The sequence below is a fragment of the Pararge aegeria genome, chromosome 4 (assembly GCF_905163445.1).
Source record: "Pararge aegeria chromosome 4, ilParAegt1.1, whole genome shotgun sequence".
NCBI classification, from domain to species: domain Eukaryota; kingdom Metazoa; phylum Arthropoda; class Insecta; order Lepidoptera; family Nymphalidae; genus Pararge; species Pararge aegeria.
In genome coordinates, this window is record NC_053183.1 from 16,326,573 (window position 1) to 16,342,137 (window position 15,565).

The following is a 15,565-nucleotide window of genomic DNA, read 5'->3' on the forward strand; positions in this document are numbered from 1 at the left end:
ATGATGAAAATCACAAAGATTTTTTTGTTATACAGACAAGGAATTTTTATTATTAATATTATACAAGGAATATACACATTTACTATGTAATAATATCCTTTTTAATGTACCCGAATATTTGATTAGTCGATGTAAACGACAAAATATGCGTGAAACACATAATGTTAACATCTATATATAAGTTTTCAGCTTCCATTTTCCCCAGTACCTACAATATGAGTACCACAAATCAAGAATAAATAGGCATCTTCTAGGCAAGGCGCTCCTTCTATGGATGCATCATCTCTAACCATCGGGCGTGATTGCAAAAATCAAAAAAATTCTCCTAATCGTAAAATAGCGGAAAGACATTTGGTCAAAAATATGGTCGTTGTGACAAACTCCACAGCTCAATAACATTTCAATGCACATTTACCATTAAAATGTTTGCCTCATAAAATATGTTTCGTATCCTTGCCGCTTCCAGAAGTTGTTAATCACAGGCGCAAATGTTATAATTTGAAAAAATAATTCGTGCTACTACAATATAATTGTACCTCCATTGTTCACTTTTTCTTTAATACTCTTTTGTCATATCAAGACATTTATCAAACAAAATGATTTTTCACATAAGTTTAAGTAATATCCATTTATATCTACTAATGTAAATACGATACGGTAATAAATTGCCGTGTGGTGACGGCAGATGAGAATACAGTTGTCACCACCCCTCTTCATCCCGCGGGTGTCGTACGAGGCGACTAAGAGAATATAATGGAGAGCGGGCAGCAGCGTCCTCTGTGCTACTACAACGATTTACTGCGATCACCATCCCGCCTGCCCAACATGGTGATTTTTTGCAAATCCTCTAGTTGGGAGAGGCCTTTAATCCAGCAGTGAACTGTGATAGAATTATGATGCGCATACCTACTAATATTATACCTATAAAATAAGTGTTTAAGGGGTAACAGGTAGGCGAGTTATAATTTTCCGATGATGTTTTTAATGTTAAACACACTTTTAGTTCGGAATCACTTTACTTCTAGATTTACAATATTGTTTAGAGCCGATAAGAAATACATTCGTTTTACATTGAGCGACACGACTGGTGCAAGAAATAATAGCAAACTGCAGGCGATTAGTGTGCCGGCTACCTACAAGCCAACGACGATGTCGTAAAACCAGTCGGGATATGTGCGTTTCAACGGCGAGATCGTTAGGTATGGACTATGGTTGAATTACACCGGTAGGTACGATCGTAAATGTAAGTTCGTGAATGTTGATATGTAATATGTATGTTCAAATTGTTATTGGTAAATTAAAATGAGGTGTTAAGTTATATAAGTATGTAAAGTATTTAGATTAATTATTAATATAATATAAGTATTTTGTTTATATATTGTTATCAGACCCTACAGTTGTAAGTACTTACCATCTTCAAAGCTATGCTGGGAGTAAGTATCATTCAGAAGAACTAGAGTTACCAACATTGCTCAAAGCGTCGCGAAGCTGAAGTAGCAATGGTGAGCACATAGCTCAAAGAACCGGGGTCCCAAGCACACTTGCATGGTAAGCGTTGGTCGACTCGCAATAATGTGGATTGATGTCCTCAAATGTGTCACTGGGTGCTGTTGGAAGCAAGCGATCCAGGACCGTGGATTGTTGGACACTACGAAAGACCTATGTCCAGCAAAGAAGTAGATATAATGGTGAAGAAAGTTTTTATTTGTGTCTTCTCCTATTATATAGTTTCAAAGGTAGCCAATTTAGTAGCAAACTCAACATTATTGCGACTGGATGGACTATATTAAATTCCCCTGCAAAATTCACCAGGTAAAGCAACGAACTCGGAAATGTTTAGTAATAAACCTACAAAGTAACCTAACTACAGCTCATAACTTGATAAAAGATTAAACTCTACAATGTTGCCTCGAGTAGGAAATTGCGCAGCGCGAATCATCCTGTTTCACAGATAACAAAAGGTTTTATAGTGAAATATTGTTACCTTACGTCACAGATTATAAAAATGTGCAGTGCATGTATCAGTAGGTGCAAGTTTGTGAGCTTACACACCCCGTAGCTTTTAGAGCCAGTATATTCTAGCACACATTTTTCTATAAAGGTCACAACCTTTACAAATATAACTGAACGTGTATGTTGGAGTACTAGTTTTAGCTAAGGACGTTTTATGGACTGGTGAGTGTATTATATTACTATTCCGGATACGTCACGGTCCGTTTTTGATACACCAAAGATGCAGTAAGTGTTGCGTTGTGGTCTTATAAGTGGCAATTACTTCGACACGGGTAATTTGGGAAGTTATAAATTTTGAGTTTTTTCTGGTCTGGCCTGGTGGAAGGCTTCGGCCATGACTCAAGCATCGATTAGGGATTAGCAAGGACTTGCTGCCAGGCGATTGTGCGTTCTGGTCCGTATTAACCGATTAGGGGTGTTATAACTATCTTATCCCTAATCGATTAGCTCGCTACCATCTGAGGCTGCATGATCAATTACCAGTTGAGGGCAAACTCGTAGTTAAATTAAACAAAAAAATTAAAAAAAAATCCCTTACACTGTGAGAATAAAAGCTTTTTACTGAATGTATATGTGCGGTAGGTACTGATAAAAAACAATTTCAAAAATGTTTGTCTATCTTTCCTATTAAAAGTTTTATTATTATTATTATTATTTAACTCTTTATTTGTACACCACAATGAAGTTAGGAAAATAAAAAAACAAAAGAAATACAAAGACAGAAGTAGAATACAAAAGGCGACCTTATCGCTAAATAGTAGTTTTATGTAGCAGTTCTAAGATTAAGGTTTGCACTGTTAAAAAAAAAATATAATTCGAGGTGTTTTTTTAAAACTTCCGCAAGGGTTGGAACGATTAGTGATAAACATTTCTATGGTAAAATTTACACGGACAAAGTCTTCAGCAACCAGTACTACTGATTAATAATGCAAGATGTTGGAAACATCATGAACTAAAAAGGTTAATTGAAACAAAATCATAAATATACCATTACTATTCCCACCTCTCATATCACAATATCAAAAATATTATCCTTTAATTACAACGTGATACAAAGGTGAAAGGCCCCTATCTTTTTCTTTCTCGAAATGATTTACAAACAAGTGTTACCCAGTGACATGAGATATCGCCGGACGACTTGTTTTATGTTAACTGTCATCAACTCACAAAAAACTCATCTCACCTTGGCACGAAAGGATAAAGATTTCCGAGGCTTATTCTAACAAATTGCTGTAAGGTTTTAAGAAAACCTCTGTCATATGTACCAATTTCTTCAACGCCAGACCAATTTAATGAAGGGGGAAGATAATCATGTTAATTTATGTGGAAGGACAAAGAAGCAGAAGAGGCTTTGTACTCATAAAGCAGGGTCGCTGCCCACTGCGCCAATTGGCCATACAAAACTAAGATCGGAAAAAAAAACTTTTTTTTTTATTTTGGAAAAAACTTTTTCTGTCTTTATTATTTGAAGCGGTAAGAATACACGTTCTGTGAAAATTTCAAACATCAATCAATTACAGTGCAGATACAGATAGGTAGACATTCTAAATAGTATTCAAAGGTATAACCCAGTTATTAAATACAAAGAGATTAATTTAAGTTCAAAGAACAATAAAATAATAATTATTAATAACATGAAATATATTGCAAATATATATGTATAGTAGGTATATTTTAGTGGTCGATATATAATATCGTATTTATGTTATATATCATATTTTGTGTGGTCAAGTAGCGTGATACAATAAATTTACTCAAATGCTATTAAACTGATCGTAAATGTCACGATTAAGTTGTAGTTATTTCTATTGTGAAGTATTTCTTCCAATATCTCGATAAATTTGAGTCATAAGAGCTCAAATGAATCTAAACTATATACTATAATATATAAACTGAATATTATATTGGAATAAACAAAACGCACAGTTTTTATAACATTTTGGACTCTCAGGCATGCCATGCATTTGCCTTCACCGTTACTAATTGTTTAAAAAGTTAGAACCGCGTTCTAGGATTCAAACTCGGTCTCCCGAAAGTAAAGCCGAAGTCCTAAGCACTAAGAAACGCACGAAGTCCTGGGCTATGTTTGTTGTGGGCTCTTCTTAGACCAGGGCGCGTTTGGAACCCTCGTAACTTTACGTTTGAGTTGGCGAATGAAGTTGATAACGTTCCATATGATAAAATTTTTATCTTGTTACGCCAAAGAAATACAACTTCTAACACGTGTACACAAGTACAAAAACGTGTGTGTACTTACCAATTTTATATACTCCTAATAGCGTGGCATCGTATCGAAACGCTTAACATTGTTTGGCGATACTTCTTAATCAGCCAAGAAAAGTCCATAGGAAATCCTAAAATTACAATGTCCAGTCCCAATTGCCCCTATCGAGCATCAAACTTGAGACCTCTCACATCTAAGACCGCAGCACTCACCACTGAACCAGTAAGGTTACGCTGAGTTTCTGGTGTAGCTGTGGAAATCATTAATTAGGACAGAGATTGGCTTATTCTAAAAAAAATATATTAAAGCATTGTTAAACTCGATGTAAGATAAATCAACCTGGAGAACGTGAGAAGAATTTTGAATGAGGGAGATCAAACAAATGAAGTCTTAAACTTTTAGACAGCTTAATTGAATTTTTAAAGTTAACTAGGTTCATAAAGAACGCCGGTGACCGAGGTCGAAGATTCTTAAATCCAGCGATTTAAGCAGGGACATATTTGAGCCCTGGGATTTGTAGAAGAGTGAACGATCTGAACCTTGTTTCGATTAAAGGTGACATTTTTTTCCAATAAACGGGCTTTCAATATCAAAACGAAATGGTTCACATGCCTATTTGCTATGTTCTGGTCTGAAGGGCGTGGTTACCTGTGTAATTACAGCATAACACCTATGCCTCAGCTGAACTAGTTTGGGCAGGAGACATTTTTCTACAAAGTGATAGGGTAACATTTTTATTCCCTAACAGTTTTACCAGCTGTTTTGCCTCGCGAGAGAAAAGGAGAAGTATCAAAAACTGACGGCCAACCTTCACTAGTTGGAGAGGCACCTAAATAGGAAGAAGTTTTACCTACTCTCCGAGCTGAAATAATGTACCTACTGACAAATGTCAAACGAGTGTCTTCTTTTCCTAATGGCCGTGCTTTCGCTTTTTGGTGGAGAAGTTAATTTTATCCCGTGTGAGTGGATATAATCCGCTAGCCGTGCAGGTTGATGGACACACGATGAACGGTAATATTATAATGGATCATGTCTACACTGTACCTTCTACATATCAAACATATTATTATTACACATACATAACATATATTATTATTATTTACTTTACAAATCTGATAAAATAAATAATAATAATTATAAATATACTACGACAATACACACATCGCCAGCTAGCCCCAAAGAAATAGTAGCTTGTGCTATGGGTACTAAGATTACTGATTTTTTTTTAATGAATAATATACAGAAATACTTATAATATACAGATAAACAGCCAGAAACTGAATAACATTCATGTAAATCACACTTACATTTTCCAGTTGTGAAAATCGAGCCCACAGCCTCAGAAAGCAGGGCCGCTGCTCACTACGCCAATTGGCCGTCAACAGTTCCTCGTAGAGTACCTCGTACTTAATAATTGAAAGAATTCTTTTAAAAAGGTACACCTGATTTTTTAAATTTTATTTACATCTTTTAAACTTCCGTTAACTTCTAAATTAAAATGTCCAATTGGAATTAATTAAAAAGTAATTTTTACTATACAAATACTTTGGATAATAAAACAACGTAATTGAATAATAATTAATAATGCGATACCAATGTAACCCTATTTTGTTTCTACCAGCAATCTAATACAATTTTTGAACACAAAATCTGCAACGTTATTTACGTTACTAGATATATTTCTGAGCAGACTTTTTAGTACTTTGTTTGACGATGCGTACTTTAATCATGTGATACTAATTATTAAGCATCATCAATAGTTTTCTCAGCGCACGCAAAATAATGGATTTTTAGACAAAATTTGGCTATATTGGATGACATTATTGCAATTTTCTTATGGATCACAAATTTATTGAAAATAAATTATAGCCAAGCTTCTTGATAGTTTAGCTCTCTTTTGGCGAAGAAATGGTTAAAATAGGTCTAATACGTACTTTCGGAGCCTATTACCCAATAATTCTGTTCCCAAGACAAATCTTTCCATTTTATATTATTACAAAAGATATAAAAGTATACATATACTTTGTATAGATATAGATTATGTTTGGATATGTCATATCTTTGGGGACTTAACGAAAAATTAACACGAAACCATTAAATAATCAAATCACTTTTGACGGACATAAATGTTGGCCACGTCCATATGATTTGTGTTTATTTAATAAGGTAAACCAAATATTGACCTACTTGTATATCGATAAACGGAGTCATTAGTCACACATCATAACTCACTGGTGACGTGTTATTTTCGAAAAGATAAACGGACTTTAGTTTAATTTCTGAAACTGTAATTTTTAAACGAAGGAAAGAGTTGAACTAAATGTATGTATTTTTACGTATTTTTTTGTTCAATATCTAAACTGATACACGCAATGAATCTGTGGCGGAGGCGATACGGGTTTAGCAATTATCGTGATACTTTTTGTAAATTATAGATTGAGATGGCATATTTCCCGCAGTATACTACCGCGGAGCGTCGGTAGTCAAAATAGTTTTCGAAATAGAGTAGAGTTAGAATAATCACAAATAGATCAATCCGATTATTGGGAGTCTTGTTGATATACGCACTGTCACTTGTTTTTCCACTTCATAGACAATGATCCTTCTACAAGCCATGACTCGCTATCCCACGACGGAACGGGACTCAACTCCACCCCAGATCATAGCAACGAACCTTGAAATCTATGTGTCTATTATGAGTAATACTTAATACTTTTAATTTCAGTTATGTAACAAAATGAGTGGTAAAGAAGTCCAGGAATTCTACGGCATCTTAAGGAAAACTTTCTTTGCCTCGAGATTGATTGGAGTTTTCCCTATAACTGGATTGTTAAACAGAAATGGAGAACTAACCAGGTACCTTTATTCCTGCAGTGGACTGTTATAGGATGCATGACTTGTTGTAGAGATAAGCGCGTTTCATTAAAGTAACAAAATCCTTTTCACCTTTATTGTTAATACAGTTTTTCTACATTTACTTTAAGATATTATTTTAAGCTTCAATTCAATATGTAATCCTACATAGTAGAAAACAAAGTCACTTTCTGCGTCTGTCTGTCTATCCGCAACATATTTTGATGCGGTTTTCACCATCACTTAAATATGTTATCATTAAGAGCTTACGTATATTTTGTTTTTTTGTAAGTAGAAACAAATAACGTTCATCAAAACAAGTTGACGAAAAATAAATCTACGTGGCAGTAACAGTTTCCGTCTCGTGAAGGGCTTTGGCCATGGCTAGGTACCACCCTACCTACAATGACGTGCCGCTAAGTAGTAAGCGTTCCGGTACGATTAAATAAGACGTATGGGTTTGATATATCTGCCGTACCCCTAATAGGGTAGCTCGTTACCATCTTAGACTGCTACCAGCAAGTGAGATTGCTGGTAGCTAAGCTAGCTAAGCTAAGTAACTAGTAAATAAAAAAAAACTTTTTTCTAATTAAGAACCGTGCGCAGCCGGGGCCCGGGTTACCAGTACCAAATAACAGCGCCTTTGTTTCAGATGCAGTTGGTTTACACCGTACACTCTGTACTACGTGGTAACAATAACATCAATAACTTGGTGTACTTTGGTACACTTGTACGATGCCATTACTTCTAATCGTGGATACAAACAGTACGGTAAGTTCAAAGCTTTTGTTTATTGAAACATAAAACGAATGACTTTACGAAAGATTATATTATGCTTTTGACAACACTTGATGAAAATTTAGGTATATATGATGGTACATACAATTTTTGGAATTATAAATTGGCAGGTAGAAAAGATGTTACCACCACAACTTCCCCTTTGACTGCAATCTCACCTGATGGTAAGGATGGTTCAGTCTATGGTGGTGCTAAAAGTACAAAACTTCAAACATACTTTTGCAATTTAAAATATTACGAAAGCATTGGTTTAAAGAAGGGATGAATTCATCAGAATTTTTAGATTTATTGAATTATATATGAATTGGTCTCTTACTAACGGGCGATGGAGGAAAAAAAGAAAGAAAGAAAAATTATTTTTACATTGCGCCACACATTACAATATTAACGACACCACGTATGGTATGTGTGGCACAGCCTAGAAAAAAGGTGCCAGCTCTGCATTGTGCTGCACCAGTTGGAGCATACAGCGCTGATTTTCAGTTGGCATGGCATTTTAATATTTTAATTTAATAATAAACTAAGCGAAAGTTATATAAGGAACAAAAAACACGCGAAGAAAAAACAAAAATTAAAAAAAAACAGCAATAAAACGAATACCACTAAACTAAATAAACCCACAACTATAAAAACAATAAATTGAAACTGACATATATTTATATAAACTTGAAAATAAAAACGTACATATATCAATAACTAATTAAGACACACAGTGTAAAAGGTAGATACATAATTTAAACGCACTACAGCTATATATATAATATTAAAATTAAATGTAATGTTTACATACTTTATCTAGAGAAAAGATGACTCCGCCACATGTTCTTAGAATTCCACCTGTTTGGCCAACAAATATTTTTTAATTTGGTTCTTTAACCCAAACTTGCTTTTAAAGATCTTGATTGGCGGAGTAATTATTCCAACATTTCGTGGCGGAGTACGTGAACGAGCCCGATGGAGATTGTAATGCCTGGAGTTTCACTACGTCATCAAATTAGGAATGAGGAGGTCCGTAGAAGAACCAGAGTTACCGATATTAGCTCAGAAAGTCGCGAAGCTGAAGTGGCAATGGGCGAGGCACATAGCACAGAGAACCGCTGGACGTTGGGGTGGGTTTTTGCAGCTGAAGCGACGGGGTGTGAAATATGTCCATTCTCTTTATGCCCCGAGTACTATAGGGCCTGTGCACCACGAGAAAATTATGTCGACCCATTATCTCGTCTATCTCTAAAAGACAAAAATGAGTTATGCATACTGATAATTATCTCGGAGCACGCATGCTCGCCTTACTGGTCGTTTATATATTCTGAATGTTTTTTACAGGTGGACTAATATTACAATGTATTGTAACTGTAGCTCTGATATATATCTTGAGATTAGCCTTACACTGGAGAAATATGATAAGCAGAATCAACCAACTGGAAAAACTGTTGCCACCTTTTAAGAATATTAACTTAGTTATGAACAACATTAACCGTCTAATGTTATATGTTACTATATTTGCAATACGTAAGCATATTTTTTTTATCAAAATTTACTATTAGAAAAATATTTTTTTTTACTTTTTTTATTTAATTTATTAGTAGACCATTTCAAACTCCAGCTGCAACGAAGAAATAAAGAAATAAGAAGAATTCGAACTACATCCTCATCATCATCTTCAAATTGAAGTTTCCCAATCTGAGACGTCCTAAACATGTCATTTACAATCCAAACGATCAAATCACGACCAACAATGTTCTTTAGTTAGTTAACAAACACGCAATGCCTGCACAGTGTCTTCGCCGGCGAAGAAGAATGCCCCGAAAATTACGTCGATCACGGGGGCGCGGCGTTCGGACTTAATTCTGGTCCTAATAGCCGTATTCTTCCAAGCATCGACCGAAGCTGCGGTCGACGTTTGGACGAGTGCGGTTGACACGAGGCACCCTTACGTTGACATCCCTCAACTCCTGTCGAGCTTTCGCGCTTGCTTCCTTCCCCCGGTGACAGTCCCGTGCCACCAGCGTTAAGGTCATTCTGTTCATATCTGCTACGATTTACCATACGTAGATGTCCAGCCTAACCAATATTATATGCGAAAGTGTGTATGTTTGTTAGTCCTTCTTTGACTAAGCAACCAGTCAGTTCGATTTTTGGCATAGAGTCAGTTGAAAGGACAGAGAATGACATAGGTAGCCATTTTTATCCCAGCACACCCTGTCTAAACAATCAATCAACTCATTTTCTTGGCATAGTGTCATGACTTCCTGATAGGTTAGCCCACTAATGCTGCATCTTAGACTGCATCAAAACAAAAAGATGGTGAAGACTTATTTATCCTAGAATAATATTTTCTGTTAGACCGCAATTACTAGTTAATTTCTAGGTTCGCCTTGCAATATATCTGGTGGAAAGCTTGCCTTGCAATAGCTTTTATTATAATACTAAAATGTTTTATGTTGCAGTGGAATATGCTATTTTATGCATGTTCACGTCTCGTGTCTCGTACTTGTGCTATAAAAAAAGAAATAAAGAGCTGACCATTGAAAAATACTTTCATGTTTTCTTCGGATGTTACATAGACATACTAAGTTTTAATTACTTCACGGCACTGTGGTTACTGGTAAATACTTATATTATATAAACAATACAATTTTTCATCATAATCATCATATCCCATTCATTGCCCCAATCGGCCGGCTATATGGGATACCCACCATATAGCCGGCCGATTGGGGCAGTGGGCACCGACCCTGCTTTGATCCAAGGCTGTGGTTTCGATTCCCACAACTGGAAAATGTTGTGTGATGAAAATAAATGTTATTCGGTGTCTGGGTGTTTATCTATATATTATAAGTGTTTTTGTATATTATTTATAAAAATATTCATCGGTCATTTTAGCACCCATAATCTACGCTTACTTCTAGCCTATCATCAGGCGGGATTTGTGTGTTGTCGTTATAATAAGTTTAAAAAGAATGACTGTCAGCGGAGCTCCCCAAACGATCTGCCGAGATAGCTCCAGCAGGGATATATTAAGAATGTTTCCATTTTTAGATAACGAAGTTTCAAGTGACGTTAGTGTCTTATAACATTGATGCCATGATCATCGCAGTTGCCCTTTATTTAATATACAGATTTCGGAACTTCAATCGGCTACTGAGGCTTAAAATTAAAAAGGTAAGGTAATAGTTGAGGATTGGCGATACAAAAGATCCAGTATTAAAAAATATAAAAAATTTAAAATTATGAATAAGCAAAGCATTTAAATACATTCGGTTAAAACAGCTAATTTTTTATTCTTCTTCTTCTTTTGATTTATGGCTTTTCGTAGTGCCAAAACAGCGCGATGTACTTTGCCAGTTTCAAGTAGCCAGGTTATATACAGCCTCTTTAGATTGTCGTTATACCAAAAAAATAAAAAACAGATAATGACAGTAATAAAAGATGTGAGATTGTTTATTTCGTCACTGCTAACTTGTTTCTTCTCATGTTGCTTTAATAATTTATTAGTCTTAAGACAATCTTTACATTGAGTGATAAAACTATTAACTTACTTTTAAATTTATGGAATATGACAATTATTTTATGTGGAGAGAAGAGCTTTTTAGAAAGACAAGCTGTTTTTATTTAACAGTTTTCTAATGGCCATTTACAATATTCAATCTATTCGTAATCTATAAATTTTTGACTTGGCAACGTTTTTATTTTCAAAATGAGTCCATTTATCAAATAATTACGTTCGTAAGCAACTTGTCAACATATTATAGATACATTGGATATAGAAAATGGATGTCAGACAAGTACAATAATGATACAAACCTTTGATAAATTATATCTGTTTTTCTTTTATTTTTTTATATTTGATATCAATAATTAATAAACTGTATAAGTCATGTCCGCGTGAAATAGTGCTAAGAATGCTAGCATATCTGATTAGGGAAGCATTGGTTAAAAACTAGATGAAAATATATAAGTAGCAAGGGCACTATTTATATTGTTACTATCGTAATGTGGGGTGAACCTTAGCTCAATAGACTGATAACCTATAGAAGGTGGCAGAAAGTTATGATAGTTGGGAACCGTGTTGAACGATGGAAGGCTTACATTTTAAAAGCTGGGATGTTTAAATCTGTGAATGTATATAATTAGGATTAGCGATTCTCTTATATAATTACAGTGAAATCAAAATGCATCCACGGATTTAAAGATCCTAGATTTAAAAAGCTATGATGTTTAAATCTGTGAATGTATAGAATTAGGATTAATGATTTTCTTTTATAATTACAGTGAAATCAAATTTTTATTAGTGTTTTTACCTACACTTGGAGGAATTATCAATGTTATAAATTTAAAATGCATATAAAATTTTTATTTTAATTTCGGCATCGACGGAAGCCGTAGCTTAATTGGAGAAAGCATAGAATCAGGCTCAATGATTTTCTTATATATTAACAGTATATTCAAAATGCATCGACAGGTGCAAACATCCTGCATTTTAGAAGCTGGGATGTTTAAATCTATGGATTCATAGAATCAGGCTTAATGATTTTCTTTTATAATTACAGTGTAATCAAAATACAAAATGGTCGGATTTACAAGCTCATTACACTCGCTTGACACGATTAGTAAAAATTATCGACGATGATATGAACCCTTTCGTCTTTGTTTCTTTCTCTTCGAGTCTAGTGTTTAATTGTAAGATGATATACGACTTTATACAGTAAGTTCTTACATTTTATGATACGTTGTAATATGATATACAAATGCAAGATAAGATTGTAAGATGATATACATTTTTATGCAGTAAGTTCTTCATTTTTTATATGCGTTGCCATATACGTTTTTATACAGTAATTTCTTTTTTTTTTTGTACGTACGACTTTACAACATCTAATTTTTCGCAGTCTGTGTCTCAACACAATACTAAAGTTTATCGCTATTGGATTACGGTGGTTATTTTTGTATCAAGACAGGTGCTGTCTTGATACAAAAATAACCACGAAATTTATAACTATATTGTAGACACATCTGATTGTATAATATTTAACTTTTTAGAGGATTCCTAATATTTTGTTTGTAATTTTTTTATGATATACGATTTTATATTTATACTGTATAAGTCGTGCCCGCGTGAAATAGTGCTAAGAATGCTAGCATATCTGATTAGGGAAGCATTGGTTAAAAAAAGATGAAAATATATAAGTAGCAAGGGCACTATTTATATTGTAATCAAAATACAAAATGGTCGGATTGTATTTTATATTTTTTTATTTGTTCTATTTCAGACGTCAAAAAAATTACACTGCCAACTCAAATAACCAAGATTGCGACATTGCGAACAGGTTTTTCTATGAATTATTTGTATTTTTTATATTCTTAAAATTCTTAAACTAATATCTTATACTAATATTTAGTCTTTGCAAAGATTACAAATAACATTATTTATTAGACATTATGAGCGTTATTGCCCCTTTGAATTGCTAGACTTAGCCGTTAAGCTAAATAAGCGCCAGCTCTTGGGTTCCCAGACGTAAGGACCAATTTTTGGGACACGTTAATAAAATTTTTCGTGTCCGAAGACCACGGGCCCAGAGTCTCAAACGCAAGCTCCGCAGAAACGTAGTCATTTCAAATAACGGAGTACATACGGCGCTTAAGCATTTGAGCAGATAAAACAGTATTAAACGCGAGCCACAGAGTAAATAAAAAGCTAATGTGTTCCAGCACCGACATTGTATCAATCATACATGGCATAAGTACTGCCATTTTTCGAGTGTTCAGAGCGCTGTCCGTTTCTATGCTGAGCTCACATCTCCACACTTTGAGCCGTGAACCTTTAAACGCCCTTCACTCTTTGCCTGCTTCGTCCTATAATTTGGAGGTTAGTGCATTATTTGTAACTTTAATAATAATAATTCTCATTGATAAAATATATTCTATATTACTTCTAATACAAATGTGTACAAAGTTTCATGAGGATCGGTTTAGTAGTTTTTGCGTGAAAGCGTAACAAACAAACTTACATTGACTGTTAGGGATAGGGATTTGTGAATGTAAGCAGTTTCGCAATGACCCGTTTTCATTTTCCTCGTCATAGTTTTCACGTCATTGGGTCAAACAAAAGCCAAAAACATTTGTTCATCCTGCGTCCACGGTGGCGTTCATTACAGCCGACAGCCAATAACAAGACGCGCAAGACTTGTGGTTGGTCGAAAGCAGAACGCAGCTCGTCAATGCGGTTATGCTCGTTAGGTTAGGTTAGGTTAGTTGGACAAACGTATTCTTTTCGTTTATTAGTTAAAGAAATTCACGTAGGCGTTTGTAGTGGCCAAAATTCTGTTCAATCGTAGATGAAAAAACGCAAGTATTTAGATATTTTTTTATGATTCTATGTAAGGGCACCTTTGCTGTAGAGTTTTTAAATGTGTGGTCTTATTTGTTCCAGTTCCAACGTTTAATGGATCAGGTGTATTATTCTAAAATATGTCTGAGTGGTCTTCAGTTCTTCTATGTCACTCGAGGAACTATTCTTACTGTAAGTTATATAATTTTCTACCTTCGCCTATATACTTAACACCTTTTTTTTTTATTTATAGGTAAGCGATGATGCAGCCTAAGGTGGAGCGCGCTTGCCTAGAAGATGCCTATTCACTCTTGATTTGAAGGTACTAATGTTGTAAGAACTGGGGAAAATGGAAGCTGGAAGAGCATTCCAGATCCCAGCGGTGCGAACCAGAAACGAAGATGCGAAGCGCTTCGTACGCGTCCGCGGTATATCGACCACGTAGGGATGCAGATCCTTCCGGTGCCTCGCGGTTCGATGGTAAAAAGGCGAGGGGGGAACTAGATCAAATAGTTCTTGAGCACACTCTCCGAAATATATCCTATAGAATACCGAAAGGCAGGCAACCTTGCGACGATGTTCCAAACTCTTAAGTTTTTTATTGGCTAGGTCACCGATGAGCCTTCTAGCACGGCGATCCACCGAATCCAGGGCATCAAGCTGATACTTGGCAGAGCCATCCCATAAATGGGAACAGTACTCATTGCACAAGTGCCTCCCTGTACCCTGACTTAACTTTAACTGAGGCGTAGGTGTTACGCCTCAGCATTACCTACCCTAAAATCTATTTATAATATATAACTCTTGAAAGAGGAGGATTTTGCCGTTTTATGCAATTTTCCTGCTGTATCCATACCCTGGTAAGAAACACAGTGCACGCCACTGCTTATAGACCCTGTTAAAATATTAAATCATAAGAAGCATATTTATTTAACCATACAAACTAATTCAAAACATTCGATTTGTTTACTTTAGACGACCCTATTAAAGACAAAATACCGACATGTGTATAGTTCCCACACTACGCGACGCGTACTTAATAAAGTGACAGGTGTCACTTGATTTAAATTTTTGCATTTATTACAATTAGGGTTAGGTTAGGGCTGTATCTGCTTTATTTCAGTAAAAACTAGGGCAGTGGTTTAAATAAACTATTCGCGTTTATTTATTTATTTAAACTCTTTATTTGAACACCACTACACAGTTAGGGAAATAAAGAACACAAAAACTGGAGTAGAATACAAAAGGCGGCCTTATCGCTTAAAAGCGATCTCTGCCAGGCAACCTTAGGATTAGGAGACAACAAGAGCGAGAAAAAATAGGTGGTGTAAAATTATTATAAACCTACA

The 15,565-nt window shown here is 35.1% G+C and overlaps 1 protein-coding gene across 1 annotated transcript; it reads left to right on the top strand.

Moving 5' to 3' along the window:
* Window positions 1-9,372: 9,372 nt before the first annotated feature.
* Window positions 9,373-14,331, top strand: LOC120637545. The gene is made up of 6 exons (XM_039909370.1): window positions 9,373-9,397; window positions 10,336-10,493; window positions 10,928-11,050; window positions 12,439-12,593; window positions 13,159-13,215; window positions 14,319-14,331. The coding sequence occupies exons 2-6, from the start codon at window positions 10,356-10,358 to the stop codon at window positions 14,329-14,331; spliced, it is 486 nt and encodes a 161-aa protein (XP_039765304.1). The 5' UTR covers window positions 9,373-9,397; window positions 10,336-10,355.
* The last annotated feature ends 1,234 nt before the right edge of the window (window positions 14,332-15,565 follow it).

What these genes read in the sequence shown, in the direction of transcription:
- LOC120637545 (XM_039909370.1), top strand. Translation starts at nt 10,356, where the DNA reads ATGTTCACGTCTCGTGTCTCGTACTTGTGCTATAAAAAAAGAAATAAA. An exon ending in TCACGGCACTGTGGTTACTG is followed by an intron (nt 10,494 to 10,927) that starts GTAAATACTTAT and finishes TTCCATTTTTAG; the next exon opens with ATAACGAAGTTTCAAGTGAC. An exon ending in TGAGGCTTAAAATTAAAAAG is followed by an intron (nt 11,051 to 12,438) that starts GTAAGGTAATAG and finishes TTATAATTACAG; the next exon opens with TGTAATCAAAATACAAAATG.